Raw genomic sequence first — 18,550 nt, 5'->3', positions numbered from 1 at the left:
GATTATTGTTCAATTTTTTTTTAGTTGAACACATTTCAGGCGAAAATCGTGAATACAAAAAATGTGTACACCTAAAATGGACCCTTCTTTGTTTTATTTACAGTTCACGTACAACAAAATAGATTGTCTTTTCTTACGAGGCCCACTCAGTTTTCAGGTAAGACGAACAACAACGAAAACAAGTGTGCGGAACAAAAACAATTGAGCAAATTTGTTTATTGTGGCAACGAAAACGAATCTCAACATGGTGTGAAATAAATAAAAGTGACGTCTTAAATTAGTAAAAGGAACTTCTTACCTCAACATTAACAATTCAGGGCAGCACAAAAAATCGATGTTAAACCTACAGTTTATTTCTCCTTAATAACACGTTTATACAAAAAGTAAATCAGGGTGAGTTATTTGGGTGGTACTCCTGACACTTTATTTCCCCTAGAAAAGAAACGGGCAACTTCAAACTATACTCAACGAAATTGACTATTACTTCGTCTTTCGAGCTTTGTGTGTTTTATCCGAATTTTGTTGGTTGAAACTCTGCCGTCTGATTGGCGGCGTGTGTCTGTAAGCACGCCCAGGAATGATCCTATTGTCCGCTAACAAATGACTTTAATTACAAGACATCGATCTCAACAGTGCGACTTACTTGGGAGGACGTAAGGCATCCCGTGATAGACCCCCGGGGGCGGAATCCTCGGCCTGTCAAAGTGAGAAATGTCGCTGGCGGGGGTTGGAGATCGGCTGCTTCGGGGAGTGTTGGCTCGAACGTTACTAATCTACAAGATGTCATTATCAATCGGTCGTACCAACCTCTACTATTTTACCTGTCTAAAGATCATCGGTGGAGGAACGGAGAACGCAGGTCCGTAACCAAACTGTGTCGGCGGCGTTTCCGGTGGAGTCCTGTACATCCCCGCGCTCGCAGGACAGTACCCAGCCACCACAGTGGCCGCTGGGGAATTCGTGCCGGTACTGCTCTGACTCGATCCCAACATGAACCCTTTGGGGGCGCTCCCAAACTTGTTACTCTTCGGCGTGCAATTCTTCTGTTGTCGCATGTCGAAATGCGGCGGAGTCATTTTGTTGATCACGTAGTTTGACTGGTTCTGCCCGACGCAGCTCAACTGCGACATGTTCTGGGTGAGTTGCATCATATTCGAATGGTTCTGTTCCTGCACGTGACTAGAGTATTGAGATATGGTCGATGCGCAACTGTTGGGGGTGGATGTGTTTTGGGGGTACGGTGGGAGGGGCTGGGAGGAGTACATCGGGCTGGAATAAACGGGGTTCTGGGCGTAGACAATGTTTGATTGGTTGGGGTACATGACTGGAGGATTTGTTTGATTGGGTTGGGCGGAGTACAAAAGCTGCACGGATTGTTGAGGGTAGAGAGGAACCAAATCGGAAGTGGGTGGAGGCGGGGCTTGATTAGGCGGAGGTAAAAAGTTTTGTGGGAATGACGACATGTAATTGGTTTGATTGGGTGGATGAACAGGAAAACGCTGAGGGGCGGGGTTTGACCCAGGAGTGTAGAAAGTGGGAGGTTGTTGGTTCCAATAAGGAGGCGGGGCTTGTTGATATGTGATGTTTGGAGGTGCAGGCGAGTTATCGGTGAGGTTCACGTAGTAAGTATCCGCCATTGGAGGAGGTTCCACCATTCGGCCTTCGAAATGAGGTACATTGTACGGGGTGGTGTACACAATACACGGCTGTTGGTAAAACGGCACTTCATGTCCCGAAGGAGGGGGGTACCCCGCCCCATAAACGGGGAATTGTTGTTGTTGCGCCATCATCCCCTCTCCCGTCATTCCTTGCACGAACTGAAACCCTCTCTGTTGCAGCAAAGGTGGCGAATACGGCAAACTCGGGCTGGTAGAGCTGTTGGTAAACTGCGATTTGTGATTCGGCGACAGTTTTAAAGGTCTCTTCTTGGGTGACAACTGCGGCGACACCTTCTTAGGCGAGGGTGGTGGCTTCGCCGTATTCATGAAACCAGGTGGAGGATTGTTGGGGTCGTAATGGTACAAAGAACCATCGTCGTTCTTAATGGGCTCCCCCGTTTGTGGGTTGATAATAATACTGCCTTTTGGTACTCTTTGGATGTCGGTTACAGCCCAAACAATCCGCGAATCGCTCGTTTCCTTCTCCTGACACAGGTCGTCATGGCGATGTGGTTCAACAATTTGGTTGGGAGTGGACGTGGGGGAAGGAGTAATCGACTCGGACATTTGCGATTGGGACTTGTAACCGGAACTGGAAGGACTCAAGCGCCAGGAGACCGAACTGGCCCCCGAATCTAAAAACAAACAAATTAGAAGAACTTCGAGACTCACTCGTACCGACCTTGTTTGGTTAGCAGTCTGGGGCCGGCGCTGTGCGTGGACACGACGCTGTCGCCGCGATTCAAAATCCCCGCGTACCCCCCGAAACTGTAGCTTTTGGCCACGTAGGGCCGCGACGTCTCTCCGGCCTCTTCGGACAGGACTTTGGTCAACTTCCCGTGTCTTCTTCCGTGCTCTGGCAGCTGCAGACGGAACCGCGAAGAGTTTTCGCTGTCGGTGCTCGACCACGGAATCTCCGCCCATTCGAAGTCCTCGTGAGATCCATCTTGCATTTGGCGCAACAAACACAATTCCTACAACATCACGTCAACGTGACAATAAAACTCAAGAGATTCGTTACTTCTTTGTTGAAAATCCTTCGGCGAACCTTCGCGTACTCTTCTTCTCGTTCCTCGAAACTCTTGCTTCGGCGGTTTTCCAACGAGTACTGTCTGTCGGGGGACTTGAAGGAGTAGTCTTCGACGCTGTTGGAGTCGCGTTTGAGGATGGATCGGCGCGGTTCCTCGCTGAAGATGACGTCTTCTTTGATGTGTTCTTTGAACTCCACTTCGGGGATTCGCGTGTTTTTCGTTTTGTTGACCACCACGCATTTCCCCGAAGATTCGATGTTGTGGTCCATGCCGAAGTACGCGGCGCAGCGGTGGACGAGCATCCGCTGGTAACTCGACATTGGAGGAAACTTGTAGTGGGTTTTACTGCAAAACACGGTGAAAAATCTCAACTTTGACATTTCAATCAAAGAACTTACGATTTATCTTTGGCAAGAGTGACTAGTTCCTGTTCAATTCGCAACATGAACGCTCTATCTTTAGCATTTCTGTTAATAGTTTCGGGTATGAACACTTCGAGATCAGCGCCTGAAGTATCGGTGTATTGTTCAGAGCTGCTATCTGCAAAGAACGATGGGTGAGCTTCCATCACTTCCTAATTTTAGAAACGAACCTCTAGAAAGACATGGAGAATTCGACGAACTCCCTTCGAAGCTCCCCTGCGAGGAACTCTGATGCCTCAACTTGGCCTTGGAGTTCATCCTGCTCACCGTCAAAGTATTCGAGCTCTGCACCACGTTATTATTAATATTCGTCAAATTATTATTAATGTTCCTTTCATGACTCCGGCACTTGCAGTTCTGACTCGAACAATCACAAATTATTTTTTTCCTACTATTATGACTAGCATTTTTATCCTTTTCTAGATTCTGCTTATTGAGTTTATTGAGATATTTGGGACTCGAAACCTCATCACCACCCTCCAACCTATTACACTCGTGCTGGGGGGAGCTTCTAGCTGTGGGGGAGGGCACTAAAGTGGAGGTGGGCGAAACGCACAGCGGTGAAGTGACGCGACTCAGCGACGGACTCAGAACGAGAACGGGATTTGCGGAAGGCGACGAATCAGATGGTGGGATTTCGGTGGAAGGGATGACCTTGATACTGGGGGAGACAAGGGAGGAGTCACGGGGAGGAGACGTTTCTTCGCGGATGGCGTGGCTTCGGACCAAAACTTTTAATTTTGAATTGTGCTGAAAGTAACAATATTAGAACGAAGAATTGGGTGAGGAAAGTCGGACTTACTCGTCCTCGAGGGGAAGGAGACGCTTTTTCTTCAGGTTCGATATTCATTATCGTGTATCCTCGCTGTTGCATTATGTTAACTGGAGTCTTGGAGAATGTGGGGTCTGAAAGATCAGAGGCGGCGTGGTGTTGCCAACTTTGCGGGGCGAAATACTCACCTACAAATTTCGGTTTCCATGGTTAGAATTTTGACGAGTTAGATATCTGGAAAACAAAAGAAAGATTCAGGATTACAGTCGCTTTGACAGTTATTTCGTTATTAACTTGGGGACTTTTAAGATGACAAGGTTGGCATCACCGTCCCCCAGAATTTGACATTTGACAATTTTGGCATAAAAATTGCTGTGCATCAAGGCTGCGTAATTAATCAGTGTAAAGTGACGTGAAATTATCCTCAGATTCGAGTGCTTTATAAAAACGGTAAGAAACTAATTGAATTTCGACACAACACCGCTATTGCAACAGGAGCGATTTACACCATGGAAATTTGCAACCTAAAACGTCTATTTGGTAATTTGAGGTTACATTTTTGTGCCTGTCGTCCCCCAGCCGCCTTCGCCAAATTCCGAATTGATCGAATATCCATTAAAAACTTCCGGATGTACCGTCACTGATCCTCCGAAAACGCACTATTGATCAGGCAAAGTGTCCCATATTCCAATGCCCTTCTCCGAATTCGCCGTTTCATCGTCCCTAAAACATGTATTTCCAGCGTCCGCCCCCGTCTAACCTTTAAAACTTCGCAAAATATCACGTGCCACGTGATCTTTAAACACTGGATAATTGACCCGGCGCATCCACCATTTATTACGGCTCTGCTTTAAATCATGGAGGAATTGCGAACGCGTTTCGTCACACGAATATAAATAAAACAAAACAATGTTTAGACGCGTCTTCATCGATCCCGAAAATTAAAAAAAAAACACACAAATTGCCCCTTTTTTGTTACCTCAAATCGCCGGAGAATAAACACCACAAATCGAGACTTCTTCGGAAAACAGTTGCGAAAAAGCGTCGCACGTGCAGTTGTTATATTCGGCGAAACAATTGAATTTGCGAACACGTGACCGAAAGAGTGGAAACGCGACCAGGCCACCTGCTTCGTGGAGGTTCGCCAGACCTACTGAACTTGACTGGGTGATATCGCAAGCATGCGAACAATAGTTTAATCGATTATAACCTTAATTGTGCGATCATCGATTGCGCCACACGAATTTCGTGCATTTTTCCACGAATTCTCCTCGGAACGGACGCACTTTTGCCGAAGCGGTTATTGAATTTTTTATTTTTTTAGGGTAGGCTTTGAAAAAATTGACGTAAGTCGAGAAGAAAATTTGACAGTACTTTGACAATTGTCATTTGATTTAATTTCGATTGGTTTTCAATGAATTATTGATTCTGGGGTTACACACGATACATTTTCTCTTATTTGCACCTTCGCAATGTTATTTTCATCAAATAATTGAGGTTACGTTAAAAACAAAATTTTACTCCGACATGACTTGTACGTTTGTCTCTCTCTTTCATGGCCTACCCTAATAAAAATTTTGTGGCTCCCAATTCTTTTTACTTTTGGGATATGACCAGTTTGTCCCCGACAATTCGTCCCCCGGTCAATTCGTACCGTTGTGATCTTTGATAATAATTGAAAAATGTGAATTATATAATTTATAAAAAAAAAATAGAACCAGAATGAAAGATTTTTGTTTTTTTTTTCTCTAGGTTGAGCTAAAATTTTGGAATTTTTTATTAAAATCTATAAGTTCGACAATTTTGACCCGAAAATTATCACACTTGCCGGATTTATTACTTTATAGATGCTTGTTTTTTTTGTGTTTTTTTTTTTGCAACAAATGTTGAATAGTTTTAATCTTAAATTGTCACAATTGTCGTAACAATAATGTATTATAGGTACTAAATCACAAAGAAAAATGTATTTAAAAAAACAAATTTTGCTGGGACGCTGAACTATTGCCATTTCTTATTTCAGTTTATTAAGCCTATCTTATTATAACAGCTTTCAGGGACAAATTTGCAGGGGACGAATTAACTGGGAGACTAATTGGTCGGGGGCAAACTGTCGGGGACAAACCGTCCGCAAATGAAACAAAATTTCACTCCGACATGACTTGTATGTCTCTCTCTTTCATAGCCTACCCTAATAAAAATTTGGTGGCTCCCAATTCTTTCTACTTTTTTACAAACTGCGAGACTCTCAACAAGCGCCCGCATTTCTAATTCGCCAAACATATTTACTGCCACTGACATTGACAGTGATTGATTTATTCGTACCTACAAACACAGCTGTTGATTACTTAACGCTCAAGTCAGCACTCCCTGCTGAGCAGAAAAAAAATTATCTAATTCTAAACTCCGAGTTTGTCGGTCAAGAATGACATAATAAACGCATAACATTATCTTTGGACACGCCGCCACTTCCAAGAAAGCCCGGGGGCGGCGTATGAATCACCTCATTATTCCTCCGATGCGTAGTAAAAAAGAGTTGATTACGGTCGAAAATGCGGTAATTTACCAAGAATGCGGCATCCATTATGTAGTCTCAACTGTCAAGTTCACGGTAACGATTTGAAGAGATCGATAAACGGCACGTATGAATCATTGCAGATGCATGCGACACGCCAAACACAAATTAAGATTTTTGTGAAACTTATTAAGGATTTATTGTTGTTTCGACGAAATCCCTTCGCGGCCGACAAAGTTATTATCTAGAACACGCAAACTTACGTAAATTGTGACGTCATCTCCCACTCTGAATACAAGCAATTGACACTTTCCGATCCATGCATTTTTTATACGGGTGGACCGAAAATACAACCCTTTAAATGATTGAAAGAGGTTGCGACCTTGACGCTTCGGAAATATGAGAATTGACTAAAATATTCGACACGTGTGACGGTTTAAAAAAAAATACGTCTTTTACGTGATTCCTCTGCCAAAAATAAAATGTGTGCTCTTGAACCAAATTTTCCAACGACACAGTGGAGGCGGCGGGTTTCTATGCATATTTCTTTAATTTGATGGTTTTAATGGGTGGAAATTAAGTACGGCGGATCTCGTTATGTTAGTTTGGCGGTTGGCCATCTCTTTGGTATTTACAGGTATCAATAATTAAAAAAAAACAGCTTCATGGTTCCGCGTCTTTCAGTGAATAACAATGGATTCATTACCATAAATCTCCGATAAAAATTATTGTTCATGTTAACAATAACATGCGAGCGATTTCAATGGTTTCATTAAAAACTGAAGTGCCCAATTTTATTGCTTCATTTTTCAACTGGAGATTTTTTTCTTTTTTTTTCTTCGAATTTCGGAAAATGTAAGGGAGAATTCTTAACCAAAAAATCGCTGGAAAAACGATCTCGAAAATCGAGATAGTTTCCGAAATATTTAACTTTAAAAATTACGAAAAATGAGGAAAACTGTAAATCAACTTTTTGGCCTCATAAATTGTAATCGTCAAATTAACATTCCGTTGACATCTTCGGAAACACTAGCTTTACAAGCGCCCTGGACGTTTACACACGCCGTGCGGTAAAAATTGCCCAAATCGTCTGCTCTTCAGATGCGTTTATAAATTAAAATCACTTTACCATAATAAAGATTGATCACCAAAGTGGAATCTACCTAAATTATTATCTCAATTAAGACAATATTTCTATTTTTAAAGTAATATTAAAACGTTTTTTATACAGCGCCATCTTGTGTACTTTTTGTGCACCAACTACAAAATTGACAGATGATGAAATAATTTACAAATGTCAGATGTGACAGTTCTCATGAATTTTGAAAAACGCAATTATTTAAATTAAAATTTTTCGGCCAAAAAGTTTAATACAACTCTTGTGCGTTAACCATTTTACAGCGCTATCGAGCACGAATTGTTTTGAACCGTCAAAAATTTGGCCCTCTGGCGACAACCCGAAATTTCAAACGGCCATAACTCGGTTATTTGTTATCAAAAATTAAAAAATTATCATGTTTTTGGATTCAGCGTAACATTCTGCGTAAAATGAGACCCAAATTTGTTGAGTTTGCTTAATAAATAAACGAGGCATTGGCCAAAAACTGTTTTGAAAACGTCATTTTAGGGTGATTTTCAATCAAAGTTTTCAAAATGAAAACGACGTTTAATAGCTTTGAATTATACATTCAAAGAGGAGCTCGAAATCTATCTACTGGCCAAATTTGAGATCTATCGGACAAATAGTTTACGAGTTATGGCCAAAAATCAAAAAAATGAAAAAATTTTGAGCCGAAATTTTTTTTCGCGAAAAATCGACTATCGAATTTTAGGCTTTTTAGAACATTTTCTAACGTAAAATGAGCCGAGAAAAAGAATGGCGCAAACCGCATCTCAATATCGCAAATAGTTTCCGAGACATTTAACTTTAAAAATTACGAAAAAAGAAAATCAACTATCCGAAACTTTGATCGGCAACTCAGTTATTTGATGTCTGATTTGAATTTCAATCCCAGATTTGGGATCTGTGGAAAATTCTGCGTAAAATGAGCTATAATTCCGCTAATTTACGCCAAAAAATGACCGAGACATCGATTTCAGAACTTTACCATTGTTTTTTTAGTTATGAATTTTGCCGAAAAACTCAAAGTTTCGACTTTTGGAACGTCTAAAAACGATTTCTTAGCTAAAAAATTGCGAGAAAAACGATTTCGAAAAAGGTATCTTAATATTTGCCTTAATTCCGGAGATATCGAGCAAAATCGTTTCAAGAGCTTCGAAATTTTGGTCCTCTTTCGACAACCCGAAATTTCAAACGCCTCTAATTCAGTTATTTGTAGACCAACGAGAAACATAAGAGTAGTTGTAGATTCAGCGCGAAATTCTGCGTAAAATGAACCAATCTAGCTCAAATTTCCTTTACAAATAACCAAGATATCGACCGAATTAGATTTTTAGAGTGTTTTTATGGTCATTTTCAAGAAGCTGTTTCAGGGCAAAAACTGTCCTTAGTACCATTGAATTTTATATCGATCGAAAGAAGAGCCCGAGATCTATCAACTGACCAAATCTCAGATCGGTTGAGCAAACAGTTTACGAGGGGCGATCAAAAAACGAAAAATTAATTTTTTTTTACGATGACGCAAACCGTTTCTTATTTTTTTTTTTCTATTTCGCGTTCATAATGATAGATATTTCGATACGCAATTGAGCGTATTTCGGTATCGTAATGGACCAATCCCGTGCCAATATTTCCAGGAACTTATATTTTTCTTAGGTTTGCAGCAGACAAACCGTCAACCTGCCGTCAACGTTGACAATTTAGATTTTGGTTTTGAAAAACCACGATAAATCGATCAATACACTATTATTTCTTGACTTGGCTTAATAATTCATCAGAGAAAAACTCTTGGGATGCAAGAGAACCATCATGATTATGATCAACATCTTCGCTCTCTTGGCTCTCCTTGCGCTCCGATAACCTCAAAACGTCACACCTGTCAAACTGACTGAAATTGGATTTGGATACTTCGAATTTTTTTCCCGAACATTTTGCAAATGCCAACTACCCTAAAATTCCCTAGATTTCGAAATCAAGTTTTTTCGTTTAAAATAAGGCGAAATAGAAAAAATAGCGTATGATACTTGTTCATAATGCATTTTGCCGCACTTACTACTTTATGACACTCCTCGCTGCGCTCGTGCTCGTACGTGCGTGCGGCAAAATGTTCATTATGAAACACGTTTCATAATATACTATTTTAGTTTCGGAGATATCGAGCTTTGAAAATTATCCAATTCAAAATCCAATATCCAAAACTTTGATCGCTTCTGCGTGAAATTCTGCGTGAAATGAGCACCAATACGTTAAGATCGCTCCACAAATAAGCGAGATATCGACAGCAGAAGTTTGACATAGTTTTATTAGTCATTGAAATTTCCCCAAAAAATCGCCCATCGAATCTGAGAGCGGATTCTTCGTCATAATCTCAAGGATTTTAGTCCGATATCTGTTAGACACGGCAGCGAAATTAGCCCCTTAAAACCTTCAAGCTCACCGAAAGGTCAAAATTAGTTCAACTAGCAGTTTCAGTGAATCATTTTCAATAGCGTGCACGCCACCTCCAACTAATTATCGCAGATAATAACGTAAAGTTTGATTTGAAAGGTAATACTGCCGGATCGCGTGATAGCGCGAATGCTCGCACAACCGCAACCTGCCGACTTGAAATCGCAAGTGGCACTTTGATTGATTTCAAGGACGCGAGCAAGCAACCCTCTTCCACGAACCGGGGCGGCCTAGGAATAAACAAATGACTTCCTTTAAATTTGTCAAAATGAAAAAACGCATTTCACGCTCCTGCTCCACAGACTCCACTTTGCGACCCTCATAACTCAACATCTTTCATCTCGGCTCGTTCATCATATGTTGACCCTCGCTCGAGGTCACCAGGAGGCCGCCGCCGCCGGCGGCGGCGTAGTCCTTGCGAATACCCAACCGTCGATAAAACCTCCGTGATTTGCAGGCGTTTTTTCCGGACGTGTTCCGGTAGGGGGCGTCGTTACATGACACGCGCATTTTCTTTTGTTTATGGAAGGTCGGCGATGCTAACTCGGACTGTTTTATCGTATAAATATTTGACGGCGGATTCGCGTGGTTAGTCAGAATTATAATTAAACGTGTGAGAAACGGAGGTTTGATCGCTTGTTTAATCGGCGATAAAAACGTGAGAAGATGAGGCGAAAAATAAAAATAATCGCCTCCTCCTCTGGTAGCTGGCTTAGGGGAAGAGCACCGAATATATTAAAAATACTTGCTTCTAAATTGAATCAATTAAATTATTATTATTTATATTGAGTTTGAAATGTTTACTTTATAATCTATACACGATTTTTTTTATCGGCAAATATGTATTTTGTCTCAATTTTCCTAATACTAGATATCCAATAATAGGCATCAAAGATCCGAATATAGAATATCCAATAAAAGGACCCGAAAATAAAAGTAAAAATATTGTTTTCATTTATTTATTTCAAAGGTTTAATTGTATTTTAATGAACAAGTAATTTGAAAATTATTCGTAATAATTAATAAAAATCTAGTCAACGACGTCCTTTAGTACAAGGTGTTTATAAATGTTTATTTTTAGGGTTCAAACCACAGCTAGAACAGTTTTCTTCTTAAAACGTACTTTGCTCTATGATTGAGGATAACTACAAATATCAGTTGAAAAATCTAAACCCACATTTATAATGAGGGGCAAATTTTTTTTGACATTTCATAACCACCCTTGATGCTAGAAACATTTACAGAGAGAAAAAATCGGTATTCATTATACCAGATTACTGAGTTAGAGGTTAGAGTGGTGTCCAATATTAGACAATCATCCAATAGTCGGTGCTCTTTCCCTACCCTGAAACTTATCGAAAAGTAATCGCAAACTTCGATCCGCAACGTTCCACTAGAACAAACCAATTTCTCACCACCACAGAGGATCCCGTCCCTTCGTAATAACACGCAGAAAACATCGAATCGATTTTCGACACAAAGAGTCAACGGTGGCGAAAATTTGCCGATTACACAACCTTTGACTTATGAAAGAAAGTGTAGGTCGAATCGTGTGTTGTTTTTCTGGAAATTTCTGTTGCGGAGGGTGAAATTGTTAGCGCACGATATTTTGCCCACGCAATTACCTCTGACCTTTTAAGGGTGAAACAAACGGCGTGCAGACAGACATCTCTGGGCTGAGGCGCTATCGATAAATATCACTTTCTTTCATGGCCGTGCTCATTCATGGAATTCGGGAACGAGTTGGAAAAGGTCGCAATGAATGGGGCGTTGCGAAAGGCATTTGTTACAAATTTATTATCGATGCCCGTTTAATATCGCACACTTTGACAATGACGAGGGATGAAATTTGGGCACTTTTATCACAATTGAACGGTTGATTTTGGAGAAATCGGCCGAAATGTGCTTGAAATTCGTCGAAAAACCAACCAAATTCGATCATCCAGATTTCCTCTATAAAGTATAGTTATTTTTAGGCGACTTAAACTAAAAATGAAATTTTTAGGCCTTAAAAGCGGCCTAAAAGTGAGTCCATTCTGGCCGCAAACATTTTCGGCCGATCTATGGTGGCGCCATCTATCCATAGTTTCGCATATTAGATCAAGATACCGACATTACCCTCAATTTTATAACTATTTGGGTAAAATGTATCCGAGAAATAACCGTCAAAATGCACAAAATAATGAAGTTTTATCAAGATTCAACAATAAAAGAAATCGGTTGAAATCTCAAATAGCAACTATCACAAAAAGTACTTTTTCTGCCTTGGCGAAAAAGTGTTTCCTTGACAACAGACGCTTTTTATTACTTATAACAAAATTGCCTAGTTTATTGTCTAAAAACGATTAAAAAATTGTGACTTTTGTGACGTTTGGAGAAAAAAAGTTTTTGAGTTTGCATTTGCAAAGTAGAGATCGAATTGCATAAAATAATGAAGTTTTATAAAGATTCTACAGTTAAATCAAACATCTAATTATGTGCATCTACATTCACACTCGTGCGAAATTGGTCACTTTCCGTACTTGTTATGTAAATATCCATTTTCATACTTCATACTCCTTTTGGAACAGCGCAGAACTGTTTTGTCCTACAATTTAAAAACACCCTGTATAGAGTGATCAACTGAATTTTCAATCAATGAATCGCACTGGACCACTGGTCAAATAAAAACTTCACCCAGTTACGTTTGGAATTCCACAGCGTGTCACTTTGACAGCTGCTAATTTTGAGGTTATTAGATGGAAACTGTCTTGAAATGCAAAAAAAAATGGAAATCACTTCACTAAATTTTTAGGGCCCGATTTCATGTTGACTTGCGGCATTGCAAATCAGAGTTGCGCCTTAACAACCCCAATCAAACTCATGCTACCTTAGGAACTGCGTCAACGCAAATTTGCACCACTGACTTAAAATTGGGCTCTAAAAGTCTGCCAACGTCAAATTACTTGACATAAACAAAAAAATGTTTTGAAATTTCAACGCCAACTAAGAATGAAAGGGAAATAACATGAAAATTTGTGTTTTTTCCGTTCTTATACACTCTCGAATAAAATTCAGTGTTATTACAAATACTGTTTTAAAAATGCATGCTATATTGTCGCCATCAAGATAAATCCCGCTATTGTCGCAGATCGTGTTGAATTTATATCGCGACGCGGGTATACTTTTCATTAGAATTTATATGCGTGCTCCAGGAAGAATGTAAATCAAAAAATATGGAACGAGTCGGTTCAACACCATCAAGACGGCCATCCATTCCAACGAATTTTATTTATCGACGTCGAATGGATTGTAACGTTTGATTTTGCCCTTCTCCATTTTTCAACGACACTCAACTCACCTCTCAAATTTAGGGGTCGTAAGTTCACTGACACGCCAGCCGAATGCAAGCACAGCCAAGTTGCACTGCGAAATGGGTTAAATTGTCTATGTGGGTTATATGCGAAGAGAGGTGGTTGACCTATTGCCCGACCTAATTCCGATTCCTCCCCATTTCATCCCCACTCGAATCTTCCGCGAATTTTCTAATCGAATTTCGTAGAATCGTCTGCCAGCTGCTGTTACCTGGAAACATGCGAACTGCGGCTGTGGACCAACAAGTGGAATTGCGCAATTTTGGGGAAAATATGAAAATTTATCACTTCCGGAAATTGGGGATCGATGAAAACGGGTGCAGCGACGATTTAATTTAAATTAGATAAGTGCTGTTTTGACAGTCCACGTTCATAAACTCGAAATCTAAATAAATATGTAAATTCATGCTTTTCCGCATTTACATACAACTAAATATAGCTCGCTACGATTTGCACCGGAAGCGTGTTATTTAACATTAACTTCCCGTTTTTCCCCCATTGTTTTTATCAAATCCTTTGAAAATATTGCACTTAGAGGTCCACAAGTTCGTGTTTTCCGCTCCCTTTTCTTTCAGATCTTCTATTTTAGTCCAGACTTACGTTAATTGATCGTGCGTTAATCTGATTGGTTTTTTTCGCGTGATGATAACGTTTATTATTCCGAAAATAGACTTTTTACATCAAGTTTGTTATTATCAAAGACTTTTATTTCCTGCAGCCGTTAAATTCATCCTTGCTCACGAAGGGCAACTAAATAGTCCAGGCAAAATAAACGCAAAAATTGCAAAAGCAAAAAAATTTTTAGATTGAGAAAGCATCGAGTGAACTTAAACTTATGAAATTAATCTTCTGCCAATTCTTTTTCATGGTTACTTATTTTCTTCAAGAACTTCTTCTAGTTTTAGAGAGTCCTCAAAAAATAGGAAGGATTTTATGTATATCTTTGTTGAAATCGTACAATTTAGACTCATTTACCTAAGATTGCTATTGCCTTGTGCGAATTATTCCGAAGTTATGTTTATTTTACCTGAACTATAAAGACGTGCAATTTATGCGAAAACAAAATCGGTTAATTGTATTAGTAAATGCACCCACATACTCCTTGCATTTTCCGCTTTCAACATCAAAGTTTCTTTCAGCAAAAAACCACCACGGAAACATCAAGCAAACTAATAAATCAATAATAAATTCAAAGTGCCCCAAAGCCCCCACACGACCTTTGAGTCGCTTCCAAGTGTGCCGCGGCCCCTTGACACGCATTTTACTACGACCTCGTGCACGCGCCGCATTCCCCAATTCTGCATCAGAACAATAAAGCGCAAAAGAGGGTGCATCTGTTTTGAGATAGGTCAGTCAACTCCTGGTACCTGCCGTTGCTTGGTTACGAATCCAGGCCACATGTCGGAAAAACAGGACTCCTTCGAAGATCGTAACTGAGAAAACTTGCGACGATTTCGGGGAAACCGTCGACTTGCAGGAACGCGAGTTTCGGGAAAACCCCGAAGTGGTTCGGGGAAGGATTAGTGTAACTGCTGGGAGAAGTTTTATGCGAAAAACTTTTGAATAATTGAAATTAAAAAAGTCGCTGATGAAGATTGGCGGTTTTCACACTTTCAAGTTTGACATTTCATTACTGGTAATGGTGCAATAAGAAAGTTTGACGACGGTAGTAAAAGATTTTACGGAAAGAAGAGATACGGATGGGAAAATGGATGGAAAATCGACCTTACAATCAGAAGTTGTACAATTTGTACCTTTTAAAACACATTTTTCTACCAACAAGGGTGGCTATGAAACGTCAAAAATTTGTAGTTAATTTTTACCATAGTTATATTCATTATGAAAACAAAGCGGCAAAATGGTGCATGACAGGAATTCCAAAGCCACCCTTGTATAAACTATACACCGTGATTAGATTTTCATCTAGCCGCCCATGATTTTCCGTAAAAAATAAAAAATGATTGAAAGGTTGGTTACATAACCTAACAAAACTGTTCAAAAATTATTAAGTAGACATTTATCTAGGCCAACTGGATCGCTGAACGGATAAAAAGACTACACCTCTGTTTAATTCTTGTTTGTTGTTTAAATTATTTCCCTATTGGCGATTTTGACGTCTGACAAGTGACACTAATGACAGAAGTACTTTTAACACAGTACAATGCGAGCGGCACAAAAGGAATGACATGATGAAAATCATTTTGAAACACGCTGTAAAATTCCATTGCAAAATCGCTCTTCAAACAGATCGAATTTACCTGCGCATTTCTCGCTTTTTATCGATCGCGAAATTATACTTCCCGGAAGATTTTTTTATTGTGTGTTAATAATTAATTGTGCGCATGATAAAAATGGTAAACTGGCAAATGATGATAATAATCAGGTTAAAGTGCGTCGTTTGTGATGGCACTGTTTTATTTAATATTAATATATGGGATGTTCCATGAAAATTCAGTCAAGGTTGGGAGTCGAGTTCGTTTTTAATAGTTTGGAATAATAAAGGAAGAAAAGTGGCATTTCACACGGGTAATCGATAAACAATCAATGGACGGTAAACACGAAAATACTCAAAATTCAACAAGTTATTGGGGAATTTCTTCTCGATTTATTTTCTCTTTGTAGTTTTTGCTAGGTGTACCTTATTAGTTATTATTTTAATAAAAAAAAGAATAAAAATTATGTAGAGTGTTACGTAAATATGTGGCGATAGAAGAAATAATTGAATAATCATTTAGAAGTTGAATCATCAACAAACAATCGTTAATCAAGTCGTTGTAAAAAACAAACTTCCAAGTGACAATAATTTGGTATTTTATGAATATTTTTTTTGTTGTCCCCACATTTCGATTGGAAGCATCAAACTTGACAGCCAAATGAAAAAACACAATCAACTAGAGTTCAAGTACAAGGTGTTTATAAATGTTTCTAGCATCAAAGGTTGCTCACAGGAGATAGTACTTCTCAAAAATGACCTACACCTGACTTTTTCCGATTTCCTTGTGATTTCGTCCAATTTTCCCCTATTTCTTTGTGATTTCGTCAAACTTCCCCTGATTTCCTTATAATTTCGTCTCACCTCTCCTTGTTTCCTTCACATTTCGTCTAAATTCCCCTGATTTCTTTGTGATTTCGTCCAACTTCCCCTTATTTCCTTGTAATTTCGTATAACTTCCCCTAAACACATTGTGATTTCGTCCAATCTCTCCCTAATTTTTTGTGATTTCATCTAAATTCCCCTCATTTCCTTGTGATTTCGTCCAACTTCCCCTTATTTCCTTGTGATTTCGTCAAACTTCCCCTAAACACATTGTGATTTCGTCCAATCTCTCCCTAATTTTTTGTGATTTCGTCTAAATTCCCCTCATTTCCTTGTGATTTCGTCTAACTTCCCCTTATTTCCTTGTGATTTCGTAAAACTTTCCCTAATCTCATTGTAATTTCGTCCAATCTCTCCTTATTTCCTTATGATTTCGTCTAAAATTTCCTTGTGAATTTGTCAAACTTCCCCTGATTTTCTATTGATTGTCCCTGATGTCCTAATTATGATTTCCTCTGATTTTTTTATGATTTCCTAAGACTAATACACCGATTTCCCACTGAGGTTAACCCTCGAGTGGCTCTGAAATTCCTGTCGCACTATTTTGCCGCTGTTTTCATAGCGAATATAACCATGTCAAAATTATTATAAATGTCACTTACGGTTTTGTGTGAAAATTTGTGATTTTCGGGTTTCAAACCACAACTAGAACAATTGTTTCCCAAAACTGACTAATCAAAACCCAAAGTTGCAACGAGCGACAAATTTCTTTAACATTGCATATAGCATATCCGGTGAGAAATTGGGATATTTCGACAGTTGACATATAGGTTGGCAGCAAATTTTGTTACAAAATACACTAAAAACACTAAATTCCTACGCGAAATGGGTTGACAGGGTTGTCAGTAACTGGGGTTACTTTGTTATTTTAAATTTCGCGCGTATGAAACACTTTTTATTGCGTAGATTTAGTGACTTTTCTGTCATTCAAACTCTCACTGTACGAACTATAGCTACCTTGATGCCAGAACCATTTATAGACACCTTGTAACAACTTGTCTGGATTTTTGTTTTAATCGCCTGTCATGTTTTCCATAGCAACCTTGTTTACTTTTTACAATAACTAACAAATTTTAATAGTGTTATGCAAACTGAAGGTGGCGTTCGTCAATTTTTAATAAAAAATTGAAAATCGTTTATGTCCAAAACAAGCTTTCGTTATCTGAAATGACCATTTTAAGTTATTATAACTTACAAATTGATAAAATCATTTTTGTGGAGATATCAAAATCGAGTAAAGGCAGCTTTGAATTTCAGTTGTTTGAGGTTAAACAATATTAATACGCGAACATACCTGACATGTGTCAACAATGATAGGTAACAGTATTACCAACATGTCAAGCCAATACAAGGCCTCCACAAACAGTACTTTTTGTTAATTTTGAGCCAAACAAAGTTGACATTTCTGCTTGAAAGCCGACGTTTTCCGACAAGCTAATACCTCACAATCTACCGAAAATAACCCCCAAAACGGTTATTTATAACTTTTAGGTAAAAATCCGTCTCGTATCGATTGTGCCAGTCCAGGTAGAAAATGGGTTTGCAAAGCATCTCTTTCATGAAATTCCAGCAGTTTCCCGCGATCCTCAATCTAACGAAACTAGAAAATGAAGAAATAAATCGCAAAACGAAGCTAACCATGGCGAAAAATCCCTCGAAATGTATAAATATCCACTGATCAATACACATGTCAGTCAGCCTCAAGTTAATAAATTTATTTAAAATAAATAGCCTTCAGTGCAGCTGCCAAAAGTCAAGTAGGAAGATAACCTAACCTAAGTTTAGACACGAAAATGACGAAAAAAACTTACCGTAAATAACCGTGGAAATCTCAAGATAATCCATGGGCACCATCGTTTCACAAAAAATTCAAAAAACCACACAAAGGGGATGAATGCGAGCAAGATTTCTTCAAAAAGTGGAAATTTTCAAGACGACGTTCAGAAGATGATTTGCGAACACTTTGTATGATAACAACGCGAAACACTGAGAGGTGCACAGATACTTTGTAATTTATTTTCGAAGCACACACAAATTGCCTTAATAACAGCTTTTTACAACAATCCAGCGTTTGGTGTCTAAAATTCGCTAGGGAGTTTCGCCGCGATAACGTACGATTGGCGACACTGGTTATCAC

General features: G+C 39.2%; 1 protein-coding gene across 3 annotated transcripts; it reads right to left on the bottom strand.

Annotated features, from left to right (window-relative positions):
• Positions 1 to 337: 337 nt before the first annotated feature.
• enc (R3H domain containing protein encore) lies at positions 338 to 18,515 on the bottom strand. 3 transcript variants are annotated; one of them, XM_088049772.1, is made up of 11 exons: positions 18,225 to 18,515; positions 4,072 to 4,117; positions 3,914 to 4,017; positions 3,282 to 3,861; positions 3,088 to 3,229; positions 2,680 to 3,034; positions 2,341 to 2,632; positions 822 to 2,293; positions 644 to 773; positions 485 to 593; positions 338 to 432 (listed from the first exon to the last, which is right to left on the bottom strand). In XM_088049772.1, exons 3-11 carry the CDS (start codon positions 3,983 to 3,985, stop codon positions 399 to 401), a joined length of 3,186 nt encoding a protein of 1,061 aa, XP_087905898.1. In that variant the 5' UTR covers positions 3,986 to 4,017; positions 4,072 to 4,117; positions 18,225 to 18,515; the 3' UTR covers positions 338 to 398. The 3 variants fall into 3 exon arrangements, with proteins under 3 accessions (XP_087905898.1, XP_087905900.1, XP_087905899.1); XM_088049774.1 differs by lacking the exon at positions 18,225 to 18,515 and adding an exon at positions 6,659 to 6,768; XM_088049773.1 differs by lacking the exon at positions 18,225 to 18,515 and adding an exon at positions 4,863 to 4,892.
• Positions 18,516 to 18,550: the final 35 nt, after the last annotated feature.

Source organism: Gnatocerus cornutus, chromosome 1, assembly GCF_029298725.1.
Source record: "Gnatocerus cornutus isolate USDA-ARS CGAHR chromosome 1, icGnaCorn1.1, whole genome shotgun sequence".
NCBI classification, from domain to species: domain Eukaryota; kingdom Metazoa; phylum Arthropoda; class Insecta; order Coleoptera; family Tenebrionidae; genus Gnatocerus; species Gnatocerus cornutus.
The sequence above is the reverse complement of the archived record's forward strand: the minus strand, read 5'-3'. Positions and strand labels throughout refer to the sequence as shown.

Bases quoted from the DNA above. Each gene is read 5' to 3' on its own strand.
- enc (XM_088049772.1), bottom strand. From the start codon at position 3,985: ATGCAACAGCGAGGATACACGATAATGAATATCGAACCTGAAGAAAAA. The intron at 3,035-3,087 runs GTAAGTTCTTTG...CGTGTTTTGCAG, and splicing joins ACTCTTGCCAAAGATAAATC to TAAAACCCACTACAAGTTTC. The intron at 433-484 runs GTAATAGTCAAT...TTTCTTTTCTAG, and splicing joins CACAAAGCTCGAAAGACGAA to GGGAAATAAAGTGTCAGGAG.